At 35.6% G+C, this 15,891-nt stretch overlaps 1 protein-coding gene across 2 annotated transcripts; it reads right to left on the reverse strand.

The window, feature by feature from the left end:
• Positions 1 to 221: 221 nt before the first annotated feature.
• On the reverse strand, positions 222 to 4,113 carry LOC144555211 (alpha-galactosidase 3-like). Of its 2 annotated transcripts, none has more exons than XM_078303457.1 (15): positions 3,873 to 4,113; positions 3,666 to 3,724; positions 3,414 to 3,470; positions 2,944 to 2,973; positions 2,749 to 2,854; positions 2,584 to 2,656; positions 2,162 to 2,220; positions 2,014 to 2,079; positions 1,845 to 1,928; positions 1,660 to 1,724; positions 1,309 to 1,391; positions 1,105 to 1,195; positions 938 to 996; positions 659 to 796; positions 222 to 515 (listed from the first exon to the last, which is right to left on the reverse strand). In XM_078303457.1, exons 1-15 carry the CDS (start codon positions 4,043 to 4,045, stop codon positions 408 to 410), a joined length of 1,251 nt encoding a protein of 416 aa, XP_078159583.1. In that variant the 5' UTR covers positions 4,046 to 4,113; the 3' UTR covers positions 222 to 407. The 2 variants fall into 2 exon arrangements, with proteins under 2 accessions (XP_078159583.1, XP_078159580.1); XM_078303454.1 differs by having other exon boundaries at positions 2,749 to 2,852; positions 2,939 to 2,973; positions 3,873 to 4,112.
• Positions 4,114 to 15,891: the final 11,778 nt, after the last annotated feature.

Below are 15,891 nucleotides of genomic sequence, written 5' to 3' on the forward strand. Positions count from 1 at the left end.
GTTTTATTGTATATATATGAAATGTTCCATTGGCAAGAGTCACAAGAGATGCATGTTATGTTAATAGAACTGTATCACTTAACTTGGAAGCAACAGTTTACAAACTAGACAACTATAAATATTCAATTTGCATCCTTATAAAATTGACGTACATGCCATCCTTTCGACAAGGATACAAACTCTTCCCTCATGCACACCATCCGCCGTGAGATCACAAGAAAGAGTTCGTAAAATTTACCCCATAAATTCAAGATGGACAGCGACTAACCTTCGAGTTCTCTACTATATGGCATTGCATCCAAATATTAAAGTCAATGTTTATGTGGATTATTCAAAATAATACAACATATACAATCATTATGGCATAACAAAAATATAAAAAAGATAGATCATCCTGTGGTGAATATCTAGCTTGTATAAATTGAGCTTGTAGGAGTGAGGATGTACATTTTGCAATCATGCACTTCGACTTGAGCCGTCAAACTTCCCGTAACATTCTCAGCTAGCGTCATGTGCTGGAGATAATAGACAACAAAAAAGTAAGATAAATCATATCATTATTAAGCTACATAATACCTACCTTGTTATAGACAAATATTTTGTTTAATCAAACTGAATATTAGTCTAAAAGTTAAGAAGTTAAAAATTAAAAACTCACACTCCATAGATCTCTGACAGAGTATTGAGCAGACCCAAGTCCCAGTAACCCTAGATCAGCTGTAATGTTGACAACTTCAGAACACCGATTCCATAGTACTACAGCTACTCGTTTTCCAGACAGTGGGCCCGCCCATACCTGTTATTTGAAACATATGTAAACGAAATTAAAATTTTGCTAGTAGTTACGTCCAACCTATTTTCTACTTTTCTTTATTTCGACTTCTGCTTTTAGTTTATGTTGCTAAACACAGTAATATAGCTGTACAAAATAACACACCTGGCTGCAATTATTCTTCCCTTCAGCATGTATTTTTCTTCCTTGTACTCCAAGAGGATCTTCATTAAACAAATGCATGTTGTAATAATAAGTTATACTGATAATAAATGACGAGTTACTAAAAACAGTGGCAAAGACGACCTTAACTAAAAGACTACAGAAGATACCTTGGTTTACAGCAATAACATCCTTATTGCTCAGTATTTCAAAAGTTTGAGAAGTCATGTTTCTCACATCACATCCAATCAAAAGAGGGGCCTGAAACCATACACATTGTAGATGTGAGACCAGAATCAAAGAGACTTGTATTTTTTTTTATATTTTTTTTCCACTATATTTGAAATTTTTAAAAAAAATTTAGAAAGGTTCACCTTCATCAGAGCCCAGATGCTAAAATGAGAACGGTATTCAGCATAAGTCATCCCCCCATTGCCAACTTCCAACATATCAGGGTCTGTAAAACACAACTTGTAGTGTTAGAGAAAGAGAAAGAAACAAGGAGAGAGAGAGAAGGGAGGAAGCAACTAAAGTTCAGCTCCTGTCCAGTAGTATAGATTTCATTGAACTGTGCCAAGCACGTCTGGGCTGTCCGTTTCAGATCAAATGGTCCAGATTGGGCAGGTATATTGGTCAGAATTGATCAGGACCCTGAATCTGAAACAGTCAACACTTTGGTCCAATGAAATCCGTACAATTGGAGAGACTAACTCAGAAAAAAGTACCATTCCATCCACCAGGTCCTGCATATGATGCCCACTTGTCATTTTGGTCGGCAATTGTAGTCATGCTAATATTATTTTTTTCCCATCATATGTGCAACAGTAAACAAATAAACAAATAAGTATATGCATATCCAGTAAATTATGTCCAGTTCAATTTTTTATCTCATAAATTAAGAAATGATTACCTTTCCCATGTATCAGTAATATCATCAGTCGTTCGCCAGCTATTTCCAACATTTCCAGCCCATAATGATGGATCATCTTCACCCCTTTAATTAAAAAAGAACTGCATCAAAAGTAGAATAACTAAAGAAGATCATGGTCTGTATATTGGTAATAGAACGTATGACCTACCATTCACACAGGGAGTAAAATATCTCGTGCCCAGTTGAATTTAATGCATCACGCATTGGTGGATAACTGTAAAAAAACTCAAAACAAGTGATGCTTAATATTTCACAGAGATTAGAAGAGGAAAAGAACAGTGAAATTTTAGACTTACCGTTTTATTGGTTTGATGCCCAAATTGTAGCAATTGTCGTATTTTAGGTAGTCAATCCCCTTTGAAATTGCCAAAAATAAAGATGGTCGATGAAATAAAATAAAATAAAAAATCTCTGGATAAATTTGATAAAAAACCAAGAGTGTTTTTGTCAAATCCATTTCATGAGAAATCAGAAATTGTTGTCATAGTCAGGGCTGCTAGAACAACTACCTCTATAAGAATAAGATAAGTTATGCCACTAATTTTTTTGGTTGATTGCATTAATACTGGGTAATTTAGGTGAACTTGACACAATTCTCTACCCCTGCTGGTAATGCTGAAACTGGACATGATTCCCACTGGTACTAGCTGGTACCATCCAGTACTACAACCATCAGGTATAACCTTATCTCACATATAAATTTGAAATGTTTTCATACCCACAAAGCAAACAATTTGGCATCATCATTTTCATGGAAGAGGGATCCAGGCCGAACTTGGCATGTAAAAACCCTGAAAAGGTAAAACTCATCATTAAACTATTTTACATTTTTAATTAGATTGTGAAAGGTCAAGCCAGTAAGATTTAGAAAGATTGAACATACCCAGCATCAGAGTAGATACCAAGAGATAGGCCTCTGTTATGTACATAATCAGAAAGAGCCTTTATGCCAGAAGGAAAATTCTTGGAATCCGGGACTAATTGTCCCTAAATTTTGTAATACAAGTTATAAGAAATTTTACAAAATGCATGACATTAATGTATTGTACACAAAAAAATAAGTTAGTCAGTACCTTACTATCTCTCTTCTCATTTGACCAACAATCATCTGTTAAATTAATGAGTAATTCTAGCATACCTCCATTTTATGGTGCATCCACATTTGAGATTTCTGACAACTACCATAAGAAATTGGACAAATAAAATAACTAAACTTACGATGTGTGCTCCATCAATTTTAAATGTAGTTTATATAAAATTTGATCCAATTTGGTAGTCATTTAATCCATCAAAAGGCATTTGATGCAGACCCCGCAAAATCCAATTGAGCCGAAACTGATGCCTGCCCTATCCAAATGCAGAGCATACTTCTACAATTTTAGATTTTTATTCTGGATAGAGTTTATGATAGTTGTCAAATATGTCATTTGGATGCACCACAAAAATGGGTGTCCGCTAGAATCACTCTAAAATTATTAATAAACGACTTAAACAGCTGATATTCTAATTTCTACATATATACTTTTAAGGTAACTTGCATGCAAATACCTATATTAACATAATTGTAGCCTAGTTTAGCAAGCCCGGTAGAGACCAGTGCATCAGCTGCCAAATATTGAGAACAATAACATTAAAGAAAGCTACTATTTTTAAATTAAAAAAGCCAGCAACACACAGCTCCTGTTTGTTACTATAAAACTGAAATTTAAATATTGACAAGCAAATAAAGGAAGTAACTTCATTTTTTTTTTTTTTGATAAATAAACACCAACATAACAGGCTAGAAGTCTAGTAACAAACCAGTTTCTCTGATGAGTGTCTCATTAATTTTGCAAGCAAAGAAATTCCAACTATTCCACCTAGAAATAACAAGCAATTTGACCAATTAGTTACCGAGTACTACAATTAGACAATGAAGTATCCACAGCAATTAAAAATACCAGCGAAAAAGAATGGTTGCAATTAACAAAAATAAGATTAACATTCAAAAGAGAAATATGTGGATACCCCATCTGAGGAGTGAGAGCTAGGCCGTTGTTGAGCTGTAGCTTGCCATAGTTGGAGGTATCGAAGGGTCGAATCAATCTAGAAGGTTCCTCTAGTGCAGGTGGTAACCTCACCGCACTCACCATCGATGCCATGGCGAGCACTAGAATCGTGAATAGTCGTAGAGAAGCCATTTCCCGATCTTTCCGCTTCTCTCTCCCTTCCCCTAGCTTCGACTTCGAGTCGATGCAAGCCAAGAGAAGAGAATATAAGACTTTTAAAAAGAATAAACGAACAATGCCAACCTAACTGGAATCGGGTCCCATCCGTCAGTCGTCCAGCTCAGATGTATAGTCATGATCCAGGAATAGTCAATTAAGTGGACTCGAGTAACAAGCCGTGAAGTTGGAAAGTCAATTAAGTGGACCAGGTGTGCTAATTATATTGGATCATGGAGGGACAGCAGGGACTAAATTGTGGGGCCCTGGGATGCTAATTATACCGGATCATGGAGTAAATTTGTGGTCCTACAACTTATGCACTTGGTTCAGTTTGTCGGAAATAAACTGCTGTTATTCCTAGAGAATAACAGGAACTTATTATCCCAATCCTAACCGTTTAAACTTTTCCATGCGCGAATCTCAACCAAATAATTTGTTTATACACAAATCTCAACTAAAATCAACGGTTGGGATCAGTATAACAAGTTCCTGTTATTTCCAAGGAATAACAGCAAATTTACTTCCCCGTTTGTCTGTCAAGGACGCAAAGAGAAATTATTTTCTCAGCTGCATCTGGTCTACGAAAATCGTACGTGTCGAAATGGGATGGTGATATAAAGACATTGACGTCTAGCGGTCTAGGGGCATCTTTCTTTTGGTTTTCTGTGGAACATGAAAAAATTGGAAAATTAAAAGAAGGTTTTAAGTTCGTTTGATTGGATTAAGGTGTGGATAAGGACAATATGTCTTTTCTGATACACCACAGCTGTCGCTTCGAGATTGTTTCCGTGTTATCCAAAAGAATAATGCGTGATATATGTTTTTTAATCAAGTAAATGTACCCTACCAAATTAGTAATTTTAGTATGAAGTTAATTATGTATATATTTCTGTGGTCGATGTGCAAGCAAACAACTAGAGATTGCATAGAAGAGCATCACAATTTGCATTTAGAAAAAAATTCAACAAAATCTTTTAAATCCAACGCATATTCCTTTTTTCTTTTTTGTCCCTTCCTTTCACAAAATAGTGGTAAAACAGGAGGTAGCAGGTTTAAAATTTAAATATAATTTTTTTTATAAATTAAAATAGTTGGATGGTTTGACCTCTAGTTTTATTAAATTTTTTTTATTATATTTGCAATTATAATATATATTTAAAATTATATGGATTTTTAAGAACATTTGTTTTAGGTTGTTAAGATTTTATGCTCCATACGAGGTTGTTGGCTTAACAATCTTATTTTGGCAATTAAGATAATATGAACATTTTGGTCTATATATTGGAATTTTGCAACGAAACAAAATTTACATATTGTAGATTTTTGTTATTATCTTTCGGATAGAAATAATATTTTCAATCTCAAAAGTTCTACGCCAAGATGTATAACTTTATTTCTATCTAAAAAATAGTTAGATATTCCTAACGTACAACAAAAGTGCATAAAGACAGGCAATTTATAAGATTTGATCATATAAATCACACTGAGCGACTCACTACGTTAGCCGTTCAAATTATTATATGAAGCGGAAGGACCAGCTGATGAATGCTAAGGAAAAAATTATAGCACAATTCTAACTAGATAAACTTCTTTTAACATAATCTTCATTTTTTGTTAAATATTATTTATCTTTTCTCTAAGAATTTTCATATGCGAAGTGGACTATTACTCGGTAACATAACTTTCCCAATATCGCCATTGAGAATATAACTTGTATATGTATATGATTTTTTTTCCGTGCCAGGAGCTGCCATCATGATCATGCCATGTATATGTATATGATAAGTTTAGTATATTAATCATATTTATTGATTTGTCCTTCGACGTTGAAAAATGAATAAAACATTGTATAAGCAAGCACTTGCTTTTTCGATTGGCTATACGTAATTGCCTTAAAGTTTTTAACAGAGTATTTTTTACTTCATACAGTCATGCGCGAATGAATGTTGTAGGACAAGGAATTATTGAATCGAATTCAAATATCTAATTGAATTCGAATCCATTAGATATTCATGTGTCAATTAGAGTTCTAAGACTAAAAAAACCAATATGCCTATATCACAAATTCAATCTACCAATTTATTAGAGTTCTAAGGCCTAAATATTCAATATACCATTCACAAATACAATCTAACAATTAATTAGGGTTCGAAGAGCAAAATTCATTCATTAATTTTAAACCCAAATTTGCAATTTCATAAGACTAGAAAATAAAAGAAAATAAGAATTCTAACTTTCTACATAAGAGAGAGAGAGAGTCGAGGAGGCCAACACTGCAGTAGTTAGCGACAAAGGAGTGGAGAGCCTCTCATATGAGTGGCATTTTTTTATTTATTAAGAGGTGGAGTCATTCTCTAACTCTCTATGTTGGCGTTTTTTTTCTTTTTGTCTTTTTTCGTTGAGAGAGAGAGGGTTGATTTTATTTTTTTATTGGACTAGCCAATAAGTTGTGTCCTTAATTATTTTTTTCTTTGGACTCTTGACTTTGAGCTGTTGTAAATTATGGAGTAGAACAAGAGTTCAAAATTCAGTACGTGAAAACTAATTTTGAATTTTTAAGTTACATGCAATTGTCCTATCCTACAGTATGCCTACACTAAGGGCCTGTTCGGCAACCCCATTTCTCAAGGATTTTTATGGTTAAAATGACTTTGTAGATACATTTCCCTAGCAAGTATTCAACAAGCTTTTTACCCCACTTCAAATTACCAAATGGTTTTATTTCTTTGCCCAACTTCAATTTTCATAGGACCAAATAAATTAGCTCAGAGTTCCGTTGTTTTTTTTTTCAAAGCAACAAAGCTCTCTTTGAAGACCAAAAAATTATGTCAATAATTGGACAATAATTTTTCAATACTAATTAATACTTGTCTAATTAATAAAACTGCAAAATTGTGTTTCATATGACTTACATTGAAGTCAAAACTGCTCTATTTAAATCTTTATCCCTTTTCCAACAAAGAAAATCAAGAGAAACTGCGTCAGATCAAATTGAACGAATAATACGGAATCAAATAAATTTTTTTTTTGAAATACATTGACAGTGGCTGTCAACCGAACAAGAATAGTAAATTACATCAACGACTACCTATCTTAACAAAATCTCAACCACATCTTACCCTCATGCAAGATCTTCTCTCCCAAGATTACAACACTTCTACGGGTCCCCTTGAAAATGATCTCGTTCCTCTGACGCCATAGCCACCAGCATACACACAAAACTCTGCACTGCCATTCCTTTTTCCCCAACACACCTTGATTTCTCGAATGTTGCCATGACCTCGCCCAAATCTCCTCTAGAGACAATGCAGACGGCAACCCACTGGGAATCAGTGCCTTGTTACTCGCAATTTGGACAAAATTCCATACTGCTTTTGCATAAGGACAGGTGAATAGTAGGTGCGTCACCGTTTCCAGATCTCCTGTATTGCACATTGGACAAGCTGGCTGACAAGGGATATTCCTGAATTGAAGGACCTCCCTTGTAAGGATTTTGTTTTGCAGCATCAGAACCCCAAATAGTCTTACCGATGGCGGCACTTTCGCAATCCAGATTGATCGATTTTCCCATTCAACCTTTCCTCCCTCAATCAAGACCCTGTATATGGATCTAGAAGTATATGTTCCGTTGGTGGTCAAATTCCAAATCAATTCATCCCTCTGGTCATTGAAAGTGAGCGATACCTAAGGAGCTAATACTGACAGAACCGGTGTTGCTTCACACAAAGAAATCAGCGGTTGGGGGGGGTTTGAAATTCTCACGATAATCGATAATCGGAGGTCCATCCCAGACATCATACCAAAAGGAAATGGTTTTGCCATCTCCTACCACCCAAGATGTACAACCGATGAATAAAGGTCGAATCTTTATCAGGAAATTCCAAAAAAATGAACCTGTTTTATTCCAGACCCTTGGAGCAGTAGACCCTACTCTTGCCACCGTGTTCTTGACTCGCAATTGCAACGCAGTCTTTGCCCAGAGCTCCTCCTTGTATTGGTACAACCTCCACCACCACCTGAGCAACAAAGCTAAGTTCTGGGTTTTAATGTCCGATATGCCAAGACCCCTCTGCCCTTTGGTCATTCTACATGAATCCCAGTTGAGAAGTGGTATTCCTCTTGAGTTGTCTTTACCCCAAAGGAAGTCTCGCCTAATTCGGTCAATTTTACAGATAACCCAGTCCGGCAGCTTGAAACAAGACATGAAGTAGATAGGGATTGATGATAGAACCGAATTCAACAGTTGCAGCCTACCGCCTCTACTGAGCAGCTTGCCCTGCCAACCTTGCAGCCGAGATTGGAGCCTTTCAATCAGTTTTATGTAGGCTTGCTTCCCAGGTTTGTTAACCGTTAGCGGAAGCCCTAAATAGGTTATTGGCAATTTGGACACCGCGCAGCCCGCGATAGCACTGATCATCTCCAATTGTTGTTGATTTAGGTTGAAAGGAATGATGGCACTCTTAGAGTAGTTTATTCTTAAACCCGACATCTTGGAAAATAATCTCAGCATGATTTTGAAGGTCGCAACAGTCTGAGCGTCAGCGCTTAGAACAAAAGCGGTATCATCCGCATACTGAAGTGCCACTACCGGTTGTCTGATTTTTGGCGCCAAGACATTCCGGTTTGTTTTGTTAAAATTTAGAACCATCATCATATCTGAAGGACATCCACAGCAATTATGAAAAGGAGAGGCGATAAGGGGTCTCCTTGACGGAGGCCCCTTTTATGGCTGAAGTAATGAGAGCAACCACCATTGACTACTATTCTGGAGGAGCTTGTTTGAAACAGATTTGAGATCCATTCTATCCACTTGACAGGGAACCCCCTGCCTTTCATCACGTTCATTAGGAAAACCCAACTGACGGAATCGAAGGCCTTCGAGAAGTCAATTTTCGCTAGGACAGCTTGGTGACCATGAGATGATAGGTACTGCAGAATTTCCCGAGTGGAGATAAAATTTTCTGCGATGTACCTGCCCTGCATAAAAGCAGTCTGATTGGCTGAGATCAAATCTGGTAAAACCCCTGAAAGCCTTGTTGCTAGGAGTTTGGAGATAAGCTTCGGGATTAGGTTGATAATGCTGATAGGCCGGTAGTCAGAGGGAAAAGTGGGCAATCAGCAAAGCACCTCTCTTGCACGCTTCAGTAGCGTCGGTGTGGCTGATAATTGATTTGACCCAAACCAGATTCTCTAATAAATGTCGGGTACAGAAACATGCCCCCACATATTTAATTAAATCCGATTTGATTTGATAATTAATTAATATACATATATCCGCGACAATTTGATACCTAGGGTCCTAGGCTATGTTGATTTGAAGTTGAATGAATCGTAATCTGATAAAACCATTGTGAGACTCAAATGAATCAAAAGTCAAAATCATGTCGACATGAAAGATGATCTACAATTTAACCGAACTCTAAATTCAAGCGATCCAAAATTCGAAACATGATCTGAATTAACTCGAATCAAAATGATACGAACTCGCTATTGACTTGTCCAAACTGGATTGACCGACGCATGCAAATTGATTTTGAGTTTTTGACCCAACTTAATTTTGTATTTGTTTCTAGAAAAAAAATATCATTATTGTTGGATGGTCAGAAACCTTTACATTGATAATTTCTTTTACATAATAAGTATAACAAAAAATTAAACAATGCAAAACACTACTAGAATCTGGGTTTATTGCATGGATAAAAATATTTGTTGCATGGGTAAGTAGTGTCCATGCAACAAATGACTTGTTGCATGGATACTCTGACTTGTTGCATGGGCTTACCCATGCAACAACCCCCCAAAAAATGTCAGTTGCATGGATTATCCATGCAACAAGTCGAAAATTGAGTAGTTGCAACGAGGGTTGTTGCAACGGTATTTTTTTGGGCTTGTTGCATGGATAACCCATGCAACTACTCAATTTTCGACTTGTTGCATGAATAACCCATGCAACAAGTCGAAAATTGAGTAGTTGCAACGAGGGTTGTAGCATAGGTAAGTCGATGCAACAAGTCAGAATTCTAGTAGTGAAATTTTACCTTTAGGGCGTGTTCGGATGTCACGGGTTACGGAATGGAAATGAGAATGGTAATAGGAATTCACTTTTGAAAAAGTGAGAACCCACGGGTACATAATGCACAGGATTAATTATGAGAATATGAGAAAATGAGTGTTCGTTTGTATCATGGGATTAATTGTTGGAAATCTTTATTTATTTAAAATATATTGGTAGGAGTGAGGATACGATACTATGCATAACATAGATTGGTCTGTACGGCTTTATATCTCTGTATTTGAAGTCTAAACAATCAATGAAACTGCCTATCTATATGAAAATATATTTTGCCACTAAATTTTATTTTATTTAAAAAAAAATACTATTTTCTATATAGATAGAAAATTTATGCCTATGAATAGTCCATAACTTTTTTAGGGTAAATTGTAAGAGGTCATTAAATTTTGTCATTTGTCACGAATTGGTTACTTAAGTTTGATTTGTTTCTCTATAGTTACTAATTTTTTTATTTGTTTCAATCAAGTCACCTTTTTACTTTGTTCATCCAAAAAGTTAATAAAATATAACTTTTCTAATAGTATTTGGGATGGGATAAGCATATTCCATTAGTTTTTGAACAGAATGAGCATATTTCATTAATTTTTTGGATGAAAAAAAAATTAAAGAGTGACTTGATTGGGACAAATAAAAAAATTAATGGCTATAGAGGGACAAATCAAACTTGAGTGATCAATTCGTGACAACAGACAGAGTTTAATGACCTCTAGCGAAATTTACTTTTTTTTTTAGTAATAAAGTTGCGGGTCAAACAACTCAACTAGTTTAATATTCATGAGGGATTTCTCATTCAGTTTTCAGACATTTGACCTCACACATAGAGAGCATTGTTTGTACTACTAGACCAAATATTGATACTCAATGATCCAGAATCTTTAAATCAAATCATTTTCTACCTATCTAAAAGAATAGTAAAATTTCTGAAAAATGCAAAATTTAATCTTGATTTATATTTTCATATAAAGATCAGATGATCAAATCAACTATTTAAACTTTAAAAATGAAATGGAGCTATATACGGATCGGGCTGCAATATAAGCTAATGATGTGATGAACCTGCCTTAATTAGACACTGATAGGGCCATGGACCCAAGGTCCTTATAAAACCAATTTTGGATCACAAATGATAACCTGGGTTGAAAACTACTTTGATGAAATCAACCCAAGAATAAACAAAAGGCCCAAGATATGGTAACATAAGTGGCTTGGCCACACGTCCCAACCCGAGATGAGGGCATCCTGGTCCAGAATCGTCTTAGAATCACCTCCAGTGTTCGCACAAAAGTGTATCACAAAGTTTCAGTACAGCAAGCTGTACCTTTTAAACCTTGAGTTAACTTCCGATTAAGATTGCAAGTGCACAATCATATTGTATAGTTTAGTCAGGTATCGATCCACAAGACGGTTCAAATCTAATCTGGACTTTACTTAAATTAATTAAGTACTAGAAGTTGGAAAATGTTGATTTAGTTTGTTTAATTTCCTAAGTTCAATAGCAATAATTAAAATGACAGAAAGTAAAATTTAGTTTTAATCAGTTATAAAAAGACGTTTCCAGGGTTTCTGACTTCATTTTCAATTCTGCCTCTCAGCACCTGATGCGGGGCGCATGGCCTCGAGTTAATACAGCATGCCACTCGTTTCTGTATTGATAGTTGTGTGTAGGGTTCTATTGACCATATCCAATGTTCCTAAACCTCAAATCTCGTTTATTGGCTTTAATAAACACGATACTGGAATTGCAATTTCTACCCTCTTATGTTTCTAAACCTCAACTTTCGTTTATTGGTATTCCACCTAAGTTACTTGTTTGGTTTACTAAAGGTATCCACTATCTCTCAATATATGAAAAGTTTCACCTCTCGGCTAATAATTGGTTTTACCTCTCGGATTACAAACCTACCTTATGTACTTAGTCTGGTTAAAAGAAATATCAGGGCCAAATTACAAGAAAGATGCTGCAGACATCTAACAGTAAACCAAGAATAGTTCAAGCAATTTAAACTAAGCAATTAAATTAATACTCAAACAAGCAAACACAAATATCAACACAAATTCAAATAACATGCATATAAAATAGAATATCCAACTACATCATAACCCTAGAAACTAAATAAACTACTCAGACATGATCAAAAAGCAAATAAAACAAGTGATAAAAGAAATAGCCATGACAAAACCCGAAGAACAAAGAAGATATCTGAAGAATTTGCATCTTTCGCCTCTCAACTTCGTCTCCAAGCTAGCCGTCAAGTCCAAAGTCTCGAAAATACATAATGAATCCATCTGTAGCGGGAAATCTCGTTTTATAATCTTTTTGACCGACTTTCCTTCAATTTGCCTCTATTTCCAAATCTGTTTTATTTCTGGAAAAGGCTGATGCGACCCGCGTTCCTGTGTCTCTCAAGCGGTTAACGAGCACTCGCGTCTGTGGTCATATTAGGGTTTGATGTGGCCCGCTTTGGTTGTGACCCGGGGCGTGTTGAGAACTTCAGAATTCAACAACTTCCATGATTTCGCCTGTTTTCTGTAAAATGAGAATAAAAGCGCAGCAGTACCACATTCTATAGATATTCAATGTAAAAGACACAAGTTGGTGGTTTAAAACACAGGTTTTGGTACAAAATTTGATTAATTTTATAGATCAAATAACGAGACATCAAGTAGCCATCCGTACATGGCGGGTGCGACTTAGTCATCGCCTTCCATGCGGACGTCACCGTTTATTATGTGAAGCCCGTATTTCGTATATGCGGACATCACCGCATTCCACGAAAACTTGATCGCTCCTATGTGATCCCCTCTGACAGTTCTGACAACGCCGGATGTCAGAACTGGAGGAGGCTATTTAAGGTGAACAGTTCCATTGAATCGGGGCTGACACTTTCACCACTCAAGACATGACATACGGTAGAGTTATAGTGTCTCACAATTACCATCGAGTTCTCAACCTCGACTTGCACATCTCAGACCGTCCTCTCGGGATGGGCCGCCGCACTCACACACGTACACATCCAGCTATAAAACCCATTAGGACCTCGTGTCATACCTCAACATAGGCCGTATCAGACACAAACAATTACATCATTGTTATTTTAGCTTTTGACAAAAGAAATAATGTTTTGACTTCATTAGAACTAAGGTTTTTTACAGCAGTTTGTAAACTTATCGTGATTAGTTGGCTATAATTTTTACTTAAACAAATTACAAAAAATTTATAATTGTAACAAAGAGTAAAATGAATATTTTATAAATTTAAAATGAGTTTTAATATAAAAGACAATAAAATAAGTAAATTTGTGAGTTTTTTTTAGTAAGGTCGGTGTGCTCCAGTCATGCCTCACATTCTTATATCTGTTTTCGACATTTAAATAGTCAATATGAATTGCTCAACAATGAAAATGATCACAATGTTAAAAATGCATGGAGATCAAATTTTATATTTATTAAAAAATTACTAAATTTTTAAATAGGTACATAATTACTATTTTTCATGGTCTAAAATTTTATAAAAAATAATAATTTGTACCTGTTTAAAATATAAAAAATAGTTCCCAAAAGATATAAGATCTCCAAGGCTCCAAGCACATTTTATTAAAGAAATCACAGTGAGCAATTCGAGTCAACAGTTTGAAATTTGAAAATGAAAATAAAATTAAACATGATTAGGCATGAAAACAATGAAGCATTACACCTCTATTTTTGTTTCTTAAATTGTGGAGTGTTTATTTGGCTCTCAAAGTAAAAATTCTAATTCAGAATTTACCATTCAATTTTTCCAAATTTGATGGTAGAAATTAAGCTTTTTCTAGCACTATTTATCTAGTAGTAAAAATTCTAAAGCTAAGAAATCTAGCCGCCTTCTCCAACAGTTCCCTTCTAGTAGCTTGCTAGTAGCACTTAGACGCTCTTCTCAACAATACCTCTGCCTGCAACTCCCCTCCTCTGCCCTCCGCCAGCAGCATCCTCCGTCTTCTGCCCTCCTTCGGAGGTGTGGGGTGATCCTGGGGGTAGGAGGAGACAGTCGGCATCGCTCCACTCTTTTTGTCGGCAGATCACCCCCTCCCCCCTTCTCTAGTCTCGTCCATTTGTTTTTTTTTTCTCCGACAAACTCTAAGCCACCAGTAACCCCCTCCCCACACGTTGGCCACTCCCACCTCTGCACCTCCTCGTTGAAAGAAGAGAGAGTTGATGACAATAACCCTAGCCATCAATTCTCTCGTCTCGATGCACCTTTCTATCATCCACTTCTATCGGGAGAACGGGCAAAAGTTGACAAAAATAGCCATATTCGTCAGCCTTTCTGTCTCTTGACACCTCCACCCTTCCACCCACAACCCTAATTAAAAAAAAATGATGCCTCATTTTCCTATGACCACTAGCCAGCCAATGTTGAAGGTCGTTGGTGTTTACTATCGAATGATATGATTTATTTATTTTGTTGTTTTTAGTTGTTTGTGATGTTCAATGTCGATGTTGTTTAAATGTGGATGTAGTTTGATGTTCTAGATGTAATACGATGAATGTAATTTATGTTTAATTAATGAAAATTATACTTGACAGCCACTGTCAAGATTTTGAAAAAAAAATTGGACCAAATGATATATTTCTAATTCAACTCTGGAAAATTGAATCAGTTATGAGTCACCACAATACCACATGGTCCACATTCCAAATAGAGGAGGGTCCAAATGCCTCCATTTTTTGTGCCTCCTCCATGCCTCTATTTTTTAAAACTTTAATAACTCAAAATTTGAAACTTAAAAGTCAAAATAAAACCGTTAGATGTGATCTATGTGCTCATAAAAAATTATTACATTTCAATTTTGTTTTTATATGAATCAATAAGTTCAAAAATCAACGTCTAGAAATCATTTACATTTGTGCGTTTTTTACAAGCTCTTGATGACAATCAAAATAAAATTGAAATGTCATTTTTTTTTACACGTGCATAGATAAAATGATGTAGATCATATCCAACGGTTTTATTTTGACTTTTAAGTTTTAGTTTTTGAATTATTAAAGTTTTTAAAAATAGAGATATGATGAAGGTGTTGGATTTATTTTATGCAGAACCGTATTGCATATATAAACCCTAAATTGTCATGATCCTCTAGTGAACCCTAATTTGAAATTTAAAGTTACCTTGATCGGTAGCCATGGTCTTCCAGAGATACACAATCACCGTTGATCACCGGAAGCTCTTAGAATTCCAAGTAATCCCTCTCAAGTCCAATGGAGAGAGCGAGAGAGGCGGCAGTGACAACGTTCTCTTCCGTACAAGGAGAGATACCCAATTCAAGTTCTCTTCCGAAAGTCCCCTTCTCAATCACTCTAGATCAATCTCTCAATATCAATCTTTATTTTTGTTCTTCTGTAGAGAGAGAGAGAGAGAGTAGAACCGTAACTTTAATCAGATAGGATCCAGACCCCTTTTCTCATTAGCCGTATATTAAATAGTTTGATTAATAGGCGCAACCTGAAAACTGAATAGGTGCATCCCTTTATCCAATTGAATAGGCGCAACATCAAATTAATTATAATTAATTAATTAATTAAAATCTGTAGCCTATTTTTTTATTGGATCCTTAGCGAGTCTGAATTCAGCACTTGTCTTATTAGGTATTTCCTTATTTACGGAACATTGTCATATTTGATTGTGTTCCCCAGGAACCAATAACATAATTGTATTATTACCAAACTTTATATAATTTAGACCATCACTAAATCATAAGGTTATTAATAC

The sequence above is a fragment of the Carex rostrata genome, chromosome 6, assembly GCF_964058835.1.
Source record: "Carex rostrata chromosome 6, lpCarRost1.2, whole genome shotgun sequence".
NCBI classification, from domain to species: domain Eukaryota; kingdom Viridiplantae; phylum Streptophyta; class Magnoliopsida; order Poales; family Cyperaceae; genus Carex; species Carex rostrata.

Coding starts and splice junctions, on each gene's coding strand:
- LOC144555211 (XM_078303454.1), bottom strand. CDS start 4,045: ATGGCTTCTCTACGACTATTCACGATTCTAGTGCTCGCCATGGCATCG. Junction 3,471..3,665: donor GACACTCATCAGAGAAACTG/GTTTGTTACTAG, acceptor AATATTTGGCAG/CTGATGCACTGGTCTCTACC. Junction 2,853..2,938: donor ATGAGAAGAGAGATAGTAAG/GTACTGACTAAC, acceptor TACAAAATTTAG/GGACAATTAGTCCCGGATTC.